The 17,349-nt window shown below is 43.6% G+C and overlaps 1 protein-coding gene across 1 annotated transcript in view; it reads right to left on the bottom strand.

Moving 5' to 3' along the window:
- Nucleotides 1–17,349, bottom strand: part of MTHFD1L (methylenetetrahydrofolate dehydrogenase (NADP+ dependent) 1 like) — a 187,825-nt gene that overhangs the window by 38,710 nt on the left and 131,766 nt on the right. The window contains exons 25-26 of the mRNA XM_074333706.1: nucleotides 16,950–17,057; nucleotides 14,671–14,823 (exon numbers count right to left, since the gene is read on the bottom strand). Of these exons, the coding sequence (XP_074189807.1) occupies nucleotides 14,671–14,823; nucleotides 16,950–17,057 (261 nt within the window). The remainder of the gene's footprint in view (nucleotides 1–14,670; nucleotides 14,824–16,949; nucleotides 17,058–17,349) is intronic.

Raw genomic sequence — 17,349 nt, 5'->3', positions numbered from 1 at the left:
CACATACCAGGCCTGGCAGTGGGGACCCAAGGACAAACAGGCAGGTTCCCACCTTCCCAGGACTGATCGCTTTCCGGGGAAAGAAACAAGCTTCATCACTCGGATCTGTAAACGTTACACTAGGGGAAGCCTCATGTGCAAAAGGAGCCCACTGAAGCCAGAAGACCCTCTTTGACGAGATCTCCAGAGGGGCCCCCAGGTAAGTGGACAGAGTCCTTCAGTGGCACGTTGGTAAAGATGGACACTGGTCCAGAGGCACACACTGCAGAATCTTCAGATAATCCCCCAGAGATAGCATTTCCCATGCGGGCCTTTGATGGAGAGTCAGGAGGCTGAGAGTTCAAGGTTACACTCTGTGGTGATGCCATGAGGAGAGTCCCTTCTATCATGCTGACTGCTGATAGTGCATTCCTCTGCCTAGCGGAATCATCATTTGGCTGGGAGGCTTGACAACACTTCAGTGAAATGAAGGAATCAAATCAAGTCTCTCATCTAAAGTGATGACCAACCCATCTGAGGAAGAGAAGGGGGGGGAGAGAGAAAAAGAGGGAGGGGGGAGAGAGAGAGAGAGAGAGAGAGAGAGAGAGAGAGAGAGAGAGACCAGGACCTCTCTTAGAAAACAGTTCTGGACCCGCTCCAAGCACATTAACTAATTGGTGCCAGAAACTCCGAGGTTCACACTGTACAAAGTGGCTGATGTTTCTCTGGCTTAGCAGATGCCCATAACAAGTTTCAACCGGAAAAGCCATAGAAAAACCTCAATATGCCACAATTAAAATTTGTGCCTGTTGAGCAACATAGCTTCCTGCTAACAAACCAGAAAAATTAGAAAGTTATGTTCTAAGTTACTAAAATTTTAAAGGCTATATGGATTTCATGGTTATCAAGTAATAAGGTTCTGCTCCCATAATAGTATTAGTTTTTGAGGAGATAATTTGAGGCCACACTTTCTAATTAGATCAGCACCAGAATCAAGGGTCATTGTCCGGAACTCACAGAATGTGAAAATAAGACCACATAATCCGCACAAAGATGGTGTAATGTTTCTGAGGAGGCAACATCAGGTTAAATCCTAGTTTTGCCACTTACTAGCTCTGTGAGTCAGCGTTAAATGAGTTAGTTCCCACGGATTGCTCAGCACGCCACGGGGCCCTAGCAAGAGCTCAACAGAACTTAGCGGTGACTACAGTTTTAATTTTCATCACTATGATTTACGTAAACATCCTTTCTACTTGCTTTTCTATGCATTTTTACATTGTTGACATTATACTCTACACATCTCATTAATTTTCCCAGTAAACAGCTCAGTTATTTCTCCAAGCCACTAAACATTATACACATTAAATCACTGTATCCATATTGAGAGACAACCATTCTGGTCCTGAAACGCTCCAGACATCAGTACCTTTCCCCCTCTTTTCAATGAGTCCTTTTTGGATTACACATTACACTTAAGCGGAAAGGAATGGATTATTTGGGGGCTAGAAAGATGTCAGCTTACGTGCTCCACAGAGAAGACACAGAAAAAAAAGAAAATTACAACTGACGAGCTGTGAAAATTGACTGAACTACCGCTGGCAGAGTTTTTGTTTTCTGAGTCGTAACAATACACAGAGAGCAGTGTCGGGAGGGAAGACGGGATGTCAGGTAAGACACAGGGTGGACGGCTGCACTTGAGATGAACTGGATACTCCATCACTGTCCTCAGCTTGAATCTGTGGTCACAAAGACGTGCTCGGGAAGGATTTATGGGCATATGTTTCTTAGTGCTGCACAGATTCCCATCGTGCTTTCCATGAATCATTAACTATTTACTGTCCAAATAAAAGAAGAATGTGTCTGAAGTCCTAATTCGTGAGCGTAATATTATTCTTTCTGAAACCTTCTCTTCTTTTTCCAGTGATGTGGTTGCAGCAATCATTTTTTTTTCTTCTGTCTGAAATACTTCCTACTCCCAAGAAAGATATAAGGTTCCAATTTATGCCTCAAATGAAAACTAAAAGCACTTCAAAGAAGCCAACTGGATCTCCTAGTAGAATCCCATTGTTAGGTGGTGTCTCGCTCCTCGCTCCACGCCAAAACTTTCCCATCTCCGAAAAGGAGCACATTCCATTTTTTATGACAAACTTATCAAAATTAAAATAACAACCTCCAGCTGTCAAAACAGCTTCAAGACTATGGTTATTATAAAGAATTTCTAGCTACCTAGGTAATGATTTTTATCCATGTGAAAAGTATTTCTAAGTAAGTTGTTCTTGAATGGCCTAAAAGACTACAAATGAGTAATCTACTATATTCATTTTATATGAACTTGGGAGGGAACACCAATAACTCCATGGACCTGGGAGCTGGACTGACCACTCTCGACCTGGAGAACCAACCTTCTGCAGACGAGACCCTGTTATAAGTTATTTTCAGGCCCAAACTAAAACTCTCTGAATACAGTCACTGGGATTTACATTTCCAAAAGAGAACCTTTCACATATCACTGTTGACTTCAGAACTCTGAGGACAAGTTAACTCTTTGCCACTTGGAAGTAGCCTCAACCATGTCATAAAAAAGACAGAGCAAAGATAATGGAAACCCAGGTTACTGGTCCCAGGAGACTTATAATAATTGCTGACAGAGCAGCAAATAAGTTAAAAATGGAGGATTCTAATGGATCAAAAATATTTGTGCAGGCCAGGCAATTAATGCATGGTGCCTCAAACAGAGAAGAGATTACTTCCTTTATTTGTGTAATGTAGTTTAAAACAACTTTAAAAGTTTTGACTGGTAGCAAAAGTTTTGACTGGTAACAGCCCGTTCAGAAACCTAATTATTAAGGCTTAAGACTAAACGGACACAGAAAGAGTATTTCACCACCCCCTCCACAGGGGGTCTGTAGTGCAGTAACAAGTCATTTGTCCCCAGCCCATCCCAGAGCTGCTCTTTCTGATACTTCAGGCCTTCCTGGTTATCTGCAAGCTCCATCCTGTAATAGGGCTCACACAGCCTGGATGAGGGGAACTGCTGAAGTTTTGCTTTTCTACATAAAAGGCAGAATGACCCAGAGACCTTGCCTTGTGGGGACACCGGAGGTGGCCCTGCCCAACCCCAGGGACCACCATTCACACAGACTGCTATGGATGTGCCCTGGAGCTGTGAGGTAGAGGCCTTGGAATGGTCTGACTTGTTCCCCCGCCTTCAGGGTCAAGTTCAACTCCCAACTACAGCCTCTAAGGCCCTCTGGGGCCAGTCTGCTGCCCACTGCTCTGGCTGGAATGCTTCACCCGGCCCCACTCCCACAACCCCACTCTTTTTAAGGACACTGCAGGGTCACTTCTGCTAGGGTCTCTGCCCCACTGCCCTTTCCTACAGGAGGTGCGAACACTCGTTCCTTCGTGTCCCTTTGCATGCAGGCACCTTCGGCACTTTGCTTTCACAGTGGTTGTCTGTCTCCCCCCGTGCTAAGAGTCCTGGGCAGGGACACGGTCCTTCCTGTCTCGGGAACCTCAGTGCACAGCGTATATTAGACACGCAGAAATGTTTAAACTGGGAGGAAATTTAGAGATTGTGTATCACCTCAGTGCAAAGAACTCCCCAAGGTTAGCTCTGGCCTCTCTCCTGAACTCCAGAAACTAATTTCTAATTGATGGACAACTTCACAGGAAGTCCAATGGGCATTTCAAACAACGTATCGCTCGCCAGTCAGTTACGTCCACGGCAACACCTGCTTGCTGCTCTGCTCTTTCCGGGTCCTCAGGAATCACCCTAGACCCAGCCCTTCCTCACATTCCACCCTGTCATCTCCTGTGACTTCTGGTCTCCTGGTCACACACACCTTCTTCTCCACTTCTACCATTCTGGCCTCCGTCCTGGGCCCAGGACACTCAGGCCTTGCTTCCTCAAAGTCTCCCGACGTCAGTCTCTCCCTCCTTCAGGAGACAGCTGCCAGGATGGTCCTCTGCCCACAGGATCTCAAATGCCCATACATGCCCCTGAATGTCATTTAAAGCCCCAGTCTCTAACCAACCTTCCCTGCCTACCCAAAGACCCATTGTGGTCCTAGCTTTCTTTGAAGTTCTACTGCATTTATCATTTCTACCTTTCTTTTGGCAAGCAAACTGCAAAAACCATTTGTTTTAATTTTTCATTCAAACAGCTGGCTGCCTGCTGAGGGTGGCGTCATGTTTAATGCTTCCTTACGTGTCTCAGTGCTTAGCATACATAGCACCACGAATACACACTTTCTAACCTACTGGCAAGAATATATCCAGATATTCAAAACCTAAGTTATTCTTGGGCAAAGAGTTCATAAACTCTCACAGAATAGAACTCTCCTTTGCCATTTATCACTAACCATGCTCCCAGGGCCGGGATGAGGAGTAATGAGGCCTTGGAAGAGGGTCTGAGCTGTGGTTAAAACAGTCACGATGGTGATGATGATGATGATGAAGACATGGGACAGGCTGAAACGAAGACTGAAATACACGGATGCAAAATGTTGACAAGCAGCTTCCACACAAATGGCCGTACAGCCAGCGAATACAATTTGGTGGGATATTTGATCTGTAAGTTTACATCTAAGCACATTAATAATAATACATTTGGACCCGGTTTTATACTCTTGCTGGTCAGTAACTGGTTTGATAAGAAAGGCGAGGGCACTGACCCCGGAAGGCTGGCGTTACGAGCAGATAAGACTGATGGGAACTTGTGCTTCTCTCTTCTGTTGGCTTCTTAAAAGACTGCTTTTCCAGATGGACTGGAGGCTGGGGTTGTAGGGCTGGCCAGTCACACTGGCGGAGGACTCCTCTGAGATCCCTGGGCTCTCCGCGGAGCTGGTAGGTTGGTACCACCACATCTGGTTCTGTTCTATTCTACCCTGGACCTCCCACTGTGCAAAGGTCAAGGGGACGGAAGGCATGACCCCCGCCCGGGGGTCTCCCAGATTAACAGGAAAAAGATACTAAAGGAAGTAAATGCGTTAAATCTTAGCTGGGTGGCGCTGGCAGCACAAGTGCAGAGGTGTGCTTGAGTGTGAGATGGAGGTGAGTAGGGCTCATGGGGCCGCATCCTCCCAATGCCAGTCCTGGGGGAAGGTCTGGAGCTTGAGTAAGTCTGTACTCAGAGGAGACATGTAGAGAAACTTGGGAATTGGATGATGGATTTTGGAAGGTGGAAAGAAGCATGGCAGGTAACTTACTTTCATGGGTCCTACACTCTCAAGAGCTGATTCTTCGGGTTGGGATGAAGCTCAAACAGGAGACTGATGTCCATGACAGATCAGCAACTTAGGTGCCTAGCTGTAGTTTTCCTCCTCAGCAGACTGTAGTACCTTTATTACAAATGGCCCGGGGTGCACACTCAACGCAGGCCCCTGGCATATTCTTACAGGGGGTTGGCAATGAGACTGTGACTTTTCATGATGGGCCTTCAGGGGGCTTTGTAAATAAATACTTCCATTTGATCATTTAATCCAACACAAATCACATCCCTAATAATACCTGTTAACAACTTTATACCTGTTCCCTGATTTTAATTAGATCTGGCTATCCTCACTGGTATAAAACCTTTTGAATTTTCAGTGGTACCCAGGAAAGACTAAGGGGCAACCAATTCTCCCAAAAGCAGTATATCACAAACATTATCTAGAGATATGTAACGTAGTATTTATTTTAACATTTAATCTGATACCTATGGGTGCATAATTTAATGAACACGTATGTAGTTAAGTCTGTAAACTGCCATGAGTTCTCTATATTATCAGTTATATTTTCCACACAAAGTACAATTCCAGTGTAAAAGTGAGACATTTTTCTGAGAAATCTAGCTTCTCTTTCTACTCATCCATTCCCACCACTCCCTCAAACGCACTCTGAGGGCCACTGGGCCGCGGAGTTAGGAAAAATGGTCTTTTGGTTTGCATTAATTTTATTTTCCTTGATAAATTGCTTAGCTGCTACTGATTATATGCCTCATAGTAAAAACTGGGATATCAAAGAATAACGAATGCAACAAAGAGGCATAGAGGAGAAACTCCATGAATACTCCAGATTATTTTATGGGTGTCTTTCAGAAGTTCTCGACTGTCAATTGTATGCTCTGAAGTCAAACTGAAAATAGGGAGAAATCAAGTAGGCTGTAGATGGAAGAGGAATGGGCCAATATTTTGCCGCTCCCTGGAGAAAACAAAAGATCAATATTCTGATTGTAGGGCCGAACAGTCAAGCATTACAAGCACCCTTTTCCAGGTTTGTAGAAAGTAAGAAAGACAGAGCCAACATGTGAGGATAAAGAGCAGTGGGTTAAAAATTTAACTCAATAACAGGAATATCTGGTAATGTTCTTACTCAGCATATCTCCCAGCGGACAACTGATTTCATTTAAAGTAATTTTATATTTAGGCTAAAAAATAAATTAGCATCAAATGAGGGGAGAAAAGATCCTTACTAAAAAAAAAAAAAAATGGAATGGACCTAGATAACCTTATGCCATAGTGAGGCAAATATTTTCATGAGTCACAAAGCTTCCTCTGGCCCATCAATGTGACAGTTTCTGGAAATCGATAATGCTGTTGGTCACTTTCCTTTCCCCTAAACATGCCGCCATGAACAGACAGGAATAGCTTCTCTCCTACTGAACAGACAGCTGTGTGGCTTCCTCTGGACACCGGGAAGGAACACGTGGTCACAAAGGGATTGGGCAGCCTGCTGCAAGGACGTTGCGGTAAGAGGAAATGAGTGGAGGCCTAGGTCAGGGAAATGACATGTTTGGGAGAAGGCAGGAAATTCTGATGTAGAGATAAGGAAAAGGAGTGGGGAAGGGACCCACGCTGGATGTGGAACAGGAAAGGGACAAAATCTCCAGGAATGGAGTCAAAGGACACAGGTTACCAAGAAAGTGAGGCCAGGTGGGGTGGAGTGGTTCGCAGGCAGGGTACGAGGCAGGTCTTGCTTATTTCAGGTGTCAGGTTGACCAGAGCCAAGGAGCAGGGGAGATAAGAAGGCTGTTGGCCTCTGCCAACATTAAAAAGATTAAAAAAAAGCTAAGAGTGTCTTTGTTTATTTGTGGGAATATGGATGGGAAAGTAGGGACAATGGGAAGTGAGGGAAGGGGGCAAAGAGGCTGAGTGATTTTATAGGAAACACGGCCAATGCTGGGATTCAAGGCACATGCGGGGCTCACCGAGTTCCACGTGACCTCAAGTGATGGTGAGCTCTTTACTCTTTACACGACTACTTGTCCATCTCATTTAAAGTGCAGCTTGGCGAGTAAATGTTTAATTTTTTCACTGCGTAACTGGCCATAAATCTCTGGAACATGTGAGGAATCATGCATTTGATTTCAACCTACAAGGTCTGAATTAATTCACCTTCACGCCTGACCGAGCGAAGCGAGTATATAACCATGCATCCCTAAGCAGGGCTGGTACGCAGAGGAGAAAACATCCCCACGGAGCTTGAGAATAACTTCAGCACTGACCTGAATCGGAGCCAGTGGAAACTCAGCCTTCAGTACATACTTTTACAGGAGGGGGAGTAGAACGGAAAACAAAGTGAGCTTAACTGAAACGTGAGAAAGTACAAAATGGCAATGACTTTGCTGGGTGGGGCCACAGCTTTCTTTTTCGCTGTCCCTCCTCCCCAACCCCCCCAGTTCAGTAACTCTCCACCCAGCATTAGTTGGGGATGACATCACTGGTTTCCCAAATACGCTCCAGCAGTTTCCTGCTTTCCAGAGTCAAGCCAAGCCATGCGTCAGTGGTGCACCTGGGTAGAGATGTGGCCGGGTCAGGTCACACAGAGTGGAAATGAAAGCCACACTGGTATCCGTTCATTAAATAAACTGCCTGCTTTACTGCTGAACTTTTAGTCCCCTTTTCCCTAGACAGAATTCCACAGAGATGGGTCCAGCACACGCCAATCACGGCAGGAGAAAAAACACGGACGTACACATACAAAGTGTGACAATTAAGTTCGCGAACTTGTTGCAATGCTGTTGCTAACCTTTTTGATATCAGAGGGATGATTCATTATGAATTTGTACCAACTGGGCAGTTAATCAAGTTTACTATGTGGAAGTGCTAAAAAGGCTGTGTGAAAAAATTAGACGACCTGAACTTTTTGCCAACAATTCGTAGCTCTTGCATCACGACAATGCACCAGCTCACACGGCACTGTCTGTGAGGGAGTTTTAGCCAGTAAACAAATAACTGTGTTGGAGCACCCTCCCTATTCACCTGATCTGGCCCCCGATGACTTCTTTCTTTACCCGAAGATAAAGGAAATATTGAAAGGAAGACATTTTGATGACATTCAGGACATCAAGGGTAATACAACGATAGCTCTGATGGCCATTCCAGGAAAAGAGTTCCAAAACTGCTTTCAAGGGTGGACTAGGTCCTGGCATGGGGGCATAGCTTCCCAAGGGGAGTGCTTCGAAAGTGACTGTGGTGACATTCAGCAATGAGGTATGTAGCACTTTTCCTAGGATGAGTTTGCGAACTGAATTGTCCGACTCATATACAACGCCTATGATTACATCCTCTGCTCCAGAAAGAGCACAGGGACCAGAGTGAAAGGTTTAGGAAAGGAGGGGTGGGGAAATGCCCAGTGAGGAACCCGGCCCCGGACAGGCTCGTGAGCTCTGGCCCACTGCATCTCAGCCCCCAGCCAAGATGCTTTTCTCTCATCATCAGTCTGTGGCACAACAGCACTGACGGTCCATTTCTCAACAGTTTCAAGCTGCCGCCCTTCCCCCAGAACTGCTCTAACTGCACCGACCTCCACACAAATGCCCTCATCCCTTCCTGGTGACCGGCGAGACTTAATGCCAAGATGCTAACCCAGGTTCTTGCCTTCAAGAGCCCTCACATCCTAATTTTATGTCCTATGTTTGTCAAGAAGACTTCATATTCCAGAAGACTTCACGTCTGTAGGAAGACTTCTAAGTCCTTCAGGAGCCTCTCTCGCTGCTTTAATGTGATGTCAAAGGGAAACAGTGTAAATACACCAAGAACTTACGTCAAACGTCTGCTAGGAATTCACACTTGATCAGACACCTCTCCATGCCAGCTGTTTGACACAATATCCTTGCGTAAGAAAGGAGGTGCTCATTCCCTCTCCATCCCAAGACCATGGGCAGTAGGCACGAAGGGCCCTGGGACAAATTAACATGGAAACAACTACCTTGCATTGCCTTTGCCGAATTTGAGGCTAGCAAACATGAGACAGAACTAGACAAAGCACACTCAGGAGTGCACATCTTCTAGGAACATTCTAGCTCTTTTGTCTTTTTTTTGGTATCCCAATTTTTCAGGTGTTAAAACACTGTTAAGACAGCCAGGACGGGCAAGGCGATTCTAACTGTTGTACACATGCTGACTCTCTTGCAACCGACGGATGGACCCCGTTAAATATTTTTTCCAAGTACTTTTAGTTTATTATCTCCCTATTTATTACATCTTCTTGTTATAAAAGCGACATGTGTTCAGTATAGTGATTTGAAATAAACAAAGTAAAAAAAAAAAAAGAACAGCTATTCATAATACCACAGCCTGATGGTAAGATTTTGGTGTCTTTCTGGTCTTTTCCCATATGGAATGTAATTTACTTCTCAAATCATTTCATATACTTTGCTTACACGTTAATATTTTTATGTCATGAAATTTATGCCAAATGATTAAACAACTCTTACAGATTATATAAACTTATAGACAATATCAAAACAATGAGACCACAAGACAGACCACCTACTGAATTTTTCTTTTTTTTTTTGGGCACAAGATTGCTTTGGAGTGTTTACAAGTTATTAGGTTTATTGGCCACTATAAACCATAAGCTTTGAAAGAATTTTGGAAACATAACAGGATAATCTCTGGAATACAGAGTTGGAAAATCATAAAGATAATTGTTTTTTTTCTCCCCACAAATATCTGCATATTTCTCACAAGGATAGGTACTAAGTGGAGAAGAGCTGGTCAAGAACCCTGCACTCTTTTCTAGCTTTCAGTAATATGCTGGGAAGAATTCATAAGTATAATATCAGTAAAGTGAGGCAAGATTGCACATGAAGCTTAATAGGGATGAAGACAGTTATTTGAGGAAGAACAATTTGCTACCTAAGGAAGAGTAGATGGAAAACACTGCCAATGCAGGTAAGAATGGTAACAACGGTCTCAGATGTCCCTAAGTCGAGTAATCATGTACTGGGTGCTTCCACACAAATAGCATGGGCAAGTGAAAGGGACTAGTGAAGTGTCTACATATTAACGTATTTATTATTATTGTTATTATTTTATTGTGGTGATCAGTGGCAATTAAAGCAGTCACTACATAGAACAGGATGAATTAATTAAATGGTAGACAAATCTGGCCTATAAGTAAAGATGGAGGGTAAAAGTAAATATTTAGAATGAGAAATCTAGAGGAGAAAAACCTAAACTCTCCAGCATTTCACTGCATGGTCTCCCAAAGTCAGCAAGACTGGAGATATTTATTGTTTGAGGAGAGAATTGCTTGTACTGTGCAATTCCCCACTTTTAGACCTACTCGGCAGCCAGAGAGGGGTGCCTCCCTTGAGAACACACCAAGAAGAGATTTCTCCCTCTGTTACAAAGCACACCGCATTCTGTACTTGTGTGGTTTTACTTACTAGAGTCTATCATAAGGCCCGTGAGGGAAGGCCTGGATCTTGTTTACCTCCATGTGGTCTACATCTCACGCTCGCTGTAGGTGTGAATGAATGAATGAATGAATGAACACTGCATAAAAACTGAAAAGCTTTCTGATTTTGACGTCTCAGATTGGGCATTCTTTCTGGAGTGGCTCGATGAGTATGTATTTCAAATTTTTAGATAACATGTGCTCAAATAAGCACATGTTGAGTGATTAAGAGTAAGAGTGATTCATTACACTAGGGTTTTCCCACCTGCAGGAGTCAGTCCGTCCAGTGTCCCCACTCCCCTTTTCCTCAGTCATCGCAGCAGGAATTTACTACCCTATGTCTCCCACTGGTGATGAATGTTAGAAGCATTTTAGCAAACTGTGCCAGGGCCCGGAATGGGGTCAAGTAAATACCGGCCCTTATTAGGCCATCCTGGCCTCCAGCGGTGTCTGTGCCAATACACGCACAGTTTCCGGCTCTGTCATAGAAAGCAGACCTCTCAGGACACTGCCTTCACGAGACAGCTTCCTGACTGACCTCCAGGAACATCTTTGGTCAGGCACCACTTCCTTCCTCTCTCATTCCCAGCCCTGCTTGGCCACAGGGGGAGCTCAGCCCAGCGCTGGGTAGGGGTGGGGGAGGGCAGAGGGCTCTCTTTAGGAAACCCAGTAGGCCCAATGTCTCCCCTGGAAAACCACTCCTCACACATTCAGTTTCTAACTATTCACATGTCAAAGAGGAGTAGAGGGACAAATGGACAGATGGACTGGTGTTCACACACCAGTTGTGGCTGACAGAATCCCGATTTTCCAGAACTGGTCTCACTACTAGCTGGGGTGGGAGAAGAGTCATAGCATATATTTGTTCAGTGACCCCAAAGATTTTAAAATTACAGCATATTATGATTTTTATTTAATGACTATCAAATGCTCGGAAACCAGTTAAGGTATCATTTATTGGTTCTCATGTTTTACATCAAATCATTTTCTATGTTCAGTCACTTCCATCTACATCTACTAGCTGTCAGCTGCCTGAACTGCAGAAAGCGTCTCCATCTGGGGACTCCCCATAGCACTGAGCACAGTTCTTATGAACACTGGCTGAATGAATGAACCAATGAATGAATTTGTCAGGTGAACTATTGCGGAATTTCAAATCTGTACAGGACAAGACAGGACAGATTATGAACTATGTTAACTTTCTCCTCCATTATGGCCACTGTTTCCTGCTCCATTTGAGCACCCTCATGGCCCCGTCTCTCTCTGTGGGCCGGTGTCTCTGGGCCATGACAGCTGAGCTCCTACTCCTAAGCGAAGGCTTTCACTGACCAAGGCTCAGGAGATTTTTTAACACTGAGGGGCTGCCATCACTAAGGTCATGCTAAGGAATATTAAAGCAAGCTCTTCGTAGTACACATTTTTGTTAATTGAGGTATAATTAAATTACTCAATAAAATTCACCCTTTTTAGGGTTACTGTAGGTCTGTGAGTTTTGACAAACATACACAGTCATGGAACTAGCACCACAATCAGAATATACAAAGAATTTCCATTACCCGAAAAAGTTCCCGTGTGCCTCTTTGCAGTTAGTCCATCCCCACCCCCAGAACACTGATCTGAATTTTTAAACTTCAGTTGTACCTTTTCCAAAATGTCATTCAGCATTTGTTTTATTTAAGTCCTTCCTTCTATACCAACACTGTTGCTACCTTCCCCCAACTGGAAACTTCGCCTCCAGCTTGGGGGATATTCCCTGGCCTCCCCCATCCCTGTGATGGCTCCTTCCAGACTCCTCAGAGGGGTCCTATTATATCATCTGCTCCGTAAATGTGGATGTTTTCTGAGTATTGTCCTGTCCTCTCCTCTCATTTCTCTGGTGCTTCTCCCTTGTTCAACATCTGCCTTCATCTACGTTCTTAAAACCCTCAAGGCCTCCCCTTCCCTTTCCTTTCTTCTGAGTGGTGTGTCTGTGTTTCTAATGGATTCATAGACTATATTATGTATCCTATTAACCCTTCCAGCTCTCTTGTCCAAGCCAGACTCATGTCCAAGCCAATCTGCCTTCGTCTTGTGTTCTTTCCATGACTGACAACATCACCAGCCATAGTCAAGCCAGAAGTTCCCTGAACCCCACATGGAGGTGGCTCCCTTTAAAATATGTCCCCCATTTACCTCTCTCTCCATTTGTACTCCTGTGGCTACAGTGCCAACCCTGAGCACCTCTGGCCCCGCTGATTTACCTCCTGGTCCTGGGTCTGGGTCTCTGCCTTCTCAACACTCTCCACATTGCTGCCCGAGCTACTTTTCTAACATACTGTTCAGACCACATTCTTCTTTTCCTTATAAAAATAAAACAAACACAAAACCCACCCTATAGTGACTCCCCCGTGTGATGAGATAAAATCCAAGTTCCTTCAGATGGCAGTTGAGATCCTTAATGGCGTGGCCCTGTCTTGCCATCCCAGTCCCCTCAGCTTCCCCACCCCTGCCCAACTCTGGCCACACTGGACCACTCTGGGAAGGGTATGTCATGTCTTCTGTGCCTTTGAGTCAAAACTCACTGTTTCCCCAGTCAGACGTTGAGCCCTTTACGAAGCATTCTTGATTCTCCTCTTCTACACACCCCTGTTCCTTCCAACTCAAGGCAGAACTAGCTGTGGCCTCCCCTATACCCTGAAAGAATTTAGAATACCAACACCTCCTGTTCTAGATGCTTCTTTGCTGTTCAAACCCATGCTCCTCACACCTACTCCTCTCTTAGCATCCCCATGCTTCATGTGCAGTGAGAATTAAAAAATGCTTATTGAAACATTTTGCCTAATACTAGATAAAGCATGTGTAAATACCAAGGCAAGAATTCTGTGCTTTTTATATATATATAGTCATGGGATGTGGGGTACAGCATAGGGAATAGAGTCAATGGAATGGTAACAGCTATATACGATGTCAGAGGGGTAGTAGATAGGGGAGGGGGGTTATCACTTTGTGAGGGGTGTAAATGTCTAACTATTACATGTTTGGTACACCTGAAACTAATTAAAAAGAAAACACAACACATTTCCTAGGGTCACTCTGAGAAACTAAAATCTAGATTGAATAAATTGTGTTTCTGGGGAAAAAAAAAAAGAATTCTATACTTTTTATGCACTTTTGGCCTATCCATTGCTTCTTTGCATAAGAGAACCATATGGTGTATTAAGAAAATCATTCTGTTTCCTATTGGGGCTTGAATCAGTTTGTGACAATAATAATGATAACGATGATTTAGAATTTTCTAAATCTAATCCAGGAGCACTCCTGTGATGAGAAGTCAAACTTCAGCCACTAATGGTTACAAAGGGAAGGCTATCCTGTCACTGAGTGGCTATACTGAAGCATTTTATATATGAAGCTCATCATCACGGATTTTAAGTGCTTTGATAAGTTTTCATTTCTTTGCTATCTCCCCTCCGCGCACAGAGAGCCTGAAATAACACACTAAGCATCCTACAGAAATGGAGTGCCATTACAACAATGTGAAAAACAAGAACTCATGTGACTTGCTCATTTTCTAAGGCAGAGTTTCCCATGTGATGTGCTGAGAAAAAAGGTAGAGGGTGAACACTGATTTCCCCAGCCCTTGTTGGGGCTGAGCTGGTCCTGTCTGGCACGAGCAGTCACCTCCATTTGTCCCTGAAATCTTATCATTTTGAGTGCAATGATAGGAAAAAACCGAGAAGCATTATACTAAGCCATTTTAGCATTTCAACGCAGACTGAATTCTCCCAAGTCATTCTTTTCATTGTTCTGTAAGTGGAATCAGTTTTATGACTCAAGGGATCCTGAACATATGGTCTATAAAAAGAGAAATCTAAACTACAACGGCAGAGGTGTTTTTTACGGTGGTAGTGTGTTTAGAAAATTGCAGATACTATATACTAATTACTTCCCAATATGAGAACTGCAAAGCAGTTGGCAGAGCAGAAAGATCTTAGCTATCGTGAGGACACAGACTGAAGGTTTCTGGAAAATGTTACTCACCTTTCCAACCAAAGGGTAAATGAACCCAGCACCGATGCTGGCCCGGACATCACTAATGGGTAAGATGAAATCCCTGGGTACACCTTTCATGTCAGGTTGGTGAGACAAAGAAAGGTGGGTCTTTGCCATGCAGATGGGCAAATTTCCAAAACCCTGTAAGGAAGGAAAGGAAATGTGTTCATTGAGCACAAATGTTAGTCTCCTGGACTTGTTTAGCGTGCAATCCATACAACCCCCGCAGCTCAGACCCAGGCACATAGTAGGAGCTTGCTGAGCAAGAAGATGGGACAACCATCTCCACATGATCATCGTCTGGCAGACTGAGGATGTCTAGTATTTATTTTGGAGAACGTTCTTCATGTGAAGGGAAGGCAGCATTATGTGTGTGTTTTTGGGAGAAAGTGTGACTATTTTCCGGCAAAGCAGCAGCAGCAGCAGCAGTAGCAAGCTGTCGAAATCACTTTCCAAGGATATTAATATCCGGGACTCAGAAAGGTAATCTGGAGAAAGGCTTCGTAATGAGGCTTTTAGTCACGTTGTTCACTCATTCTTGGAGGCTGTCAGGAAGCAAAGGGCCCCTTTGTGTTGGTTTATGAATCATGGCTATTTGATCTGCGATTACATTATAGGAACCAAGATGAGGTCACTGCTTAAGCCTCTTATTTTTAAGGACCAAAGGCTTCGCCTGACCCAGCGTTCCAAAGGTGAAAGAGCAGGAAGTCACATGTGGCGTCTCATAAAAAGGACAGTGTCCTCGCAGCCTGGTTCCGATTAAAGGGTACACAGTGCCCTTTTAGACACTTTGCTAATTAAGGGCAACCACATACCCGACACGTAAGTTTCAAGGGACATTCCCTCGGTAGTCAGAGATAAAAGGAATGCAATCTTCAGAGGTGACTCAGTCTGAATTTCTTATGATTCAACTCAAAATTATTTGAAAGATTTTCGAGTATTATCAGTTGGGGGGGGGGGCTCTTTTTGCAATGCTGATTGGAGTTCTGCTGGGGAACAATCACAATTGCTCTGCAGAAATGGTGCCCAGAATTTTAGGTTTCAGAGATCACTCAAATACTGAAGGAATTTTAATGAACTGATGGATGTTTGCCAATTTAAATTTTTGCCAGTAGGGATATTAAAAAAAAACCCAAAACAGAACGTAGCATATACCATCACCATATTACTTCATAAAAAAGAGCACTTTTTAAGACTGCAGAAAAGGACCCAATATTAGAATAAATGATGGTCCTTAAATATTACTAAAAATTCAAAAAACCAACAAAAAAACCCCTCATGATAATGACCTTATTTTACTCATTTCATTGCACGAGTGAAAATTTCACTGCAGAACAATGCCTGAGTGTACAACAATGTTTGGGAATTTTTTGTTTTCCTAAAGCACAAGCCAAGAACATACATGGAAAATTCTAAGAAAAAATCAGTTGGTGACTGTTTTACCAAACCTGGGAGAATACTCTGGTTGGCATTGGTAGTATTTCAAATATGATTTAAAAATAGGATTTAGGAGTTAGGGAATTGAAAAAAACAAAAACTGATGGCACTAATAATGAAACTTTTTTGCCACCAGGCTTTGAAATGCGTTGCCTTCCATCCAGCTAGCTGGATGGGGCATTCCAGGCATGTGGTCCTTTCTGTCAGGGAGGCTGAACGTGCTGCAGGGGAGTCCCTTAAACACGAACATTACAGAATAAGGTAATGACTCATGATACTGAATCCCAGCCACCGTCACAGCTGCTTCACGAACTGCCTTTGTCAGTCTCCAGAGGTAGCAGAGGATGGAGCCTTCACCTTTGGTGGACAGTCTCAGAACCACTTGTGTACAAAAGAACAGCGCACACTGCCATCTTTCTATGCTGCACTCCTATGTGCCTAACCTGGTGCCATGCTAACATTTTTAAGGTAGTTAGAGGCCTGCAAAGAAGAGGAAACACGAAGTCTGACCACAGCCACACATCTAAGGACAGTTTCAATGTTTCTGTGAGAGCGAGAGGGACTGAAGATCACATACCACATAGAAACAAGGATACCAGCCATATTAGACACATTCATCACCACCAGTCAATGACGTATACCCTCGTATATCACCATAATGTTCTAATTAGAGTCAATATCCTACACCTAAAGATATTACTTCAATCTTTGTAGACCCCAAAGTAGATTAAGACAAGTTCAGCTGGTGAGACATATACAAGTCCTCAAGTCAAGGTGAATATTTCAAGAGCTTAAGGTGGATTTTTTCCCCCTAAAGATATAACTTTTACCTGTTCCGTGTAACGATCAATTTTGGATTGTGCCTCAGGAGAGAGTTCTATATCTCTGGCTCCATAGACAGCCTGGGCAATGGTTCTTATCTTTTCCACAATTGGAAGCTGGAGAAACAAAACAACAAAATCGTTTAATCTTGTCAAGGAATTAAAGGCTCAGTGAAATTTTCTGTAATTGCTTAAAATTCCCTACCAGATTCCCTCGTCAGAAACTGTAACATTTGAAACAATCACTCTTTTTTCCTTCTGTCACCCTTAAAGCACTAAAAATTTCAGATCAGAGGTCAATTAGCAAATAAAAAGCCTAAGATATACAGCCAATTTAGAGGCTGCTTATCTAGTTAATAACTTACCCACTGCAGCAATTAAAAAAAACACGTAGTTTTATACTATGCTT

Source organism: Rhinolophus sinicus, linkage group LG05 (genome assembly GCF_036562045.2).
Source record: "Rhinolophus sinicus isolate RSC01 linkage group LG05, ASM3656204v1, whole genome shotgun sequence".
Lineage (NCBI taxonomy): Eukaryota > Metazoa > Chordata > Mammalia > Chiroptera > Rhinolophidae > Rhinolophus > Rhinolophus sinicus.
Note: the sequence above shows the minus strand (reverse complement) of the source record. Positions and strands in the feature narration are given on the sequence as shown.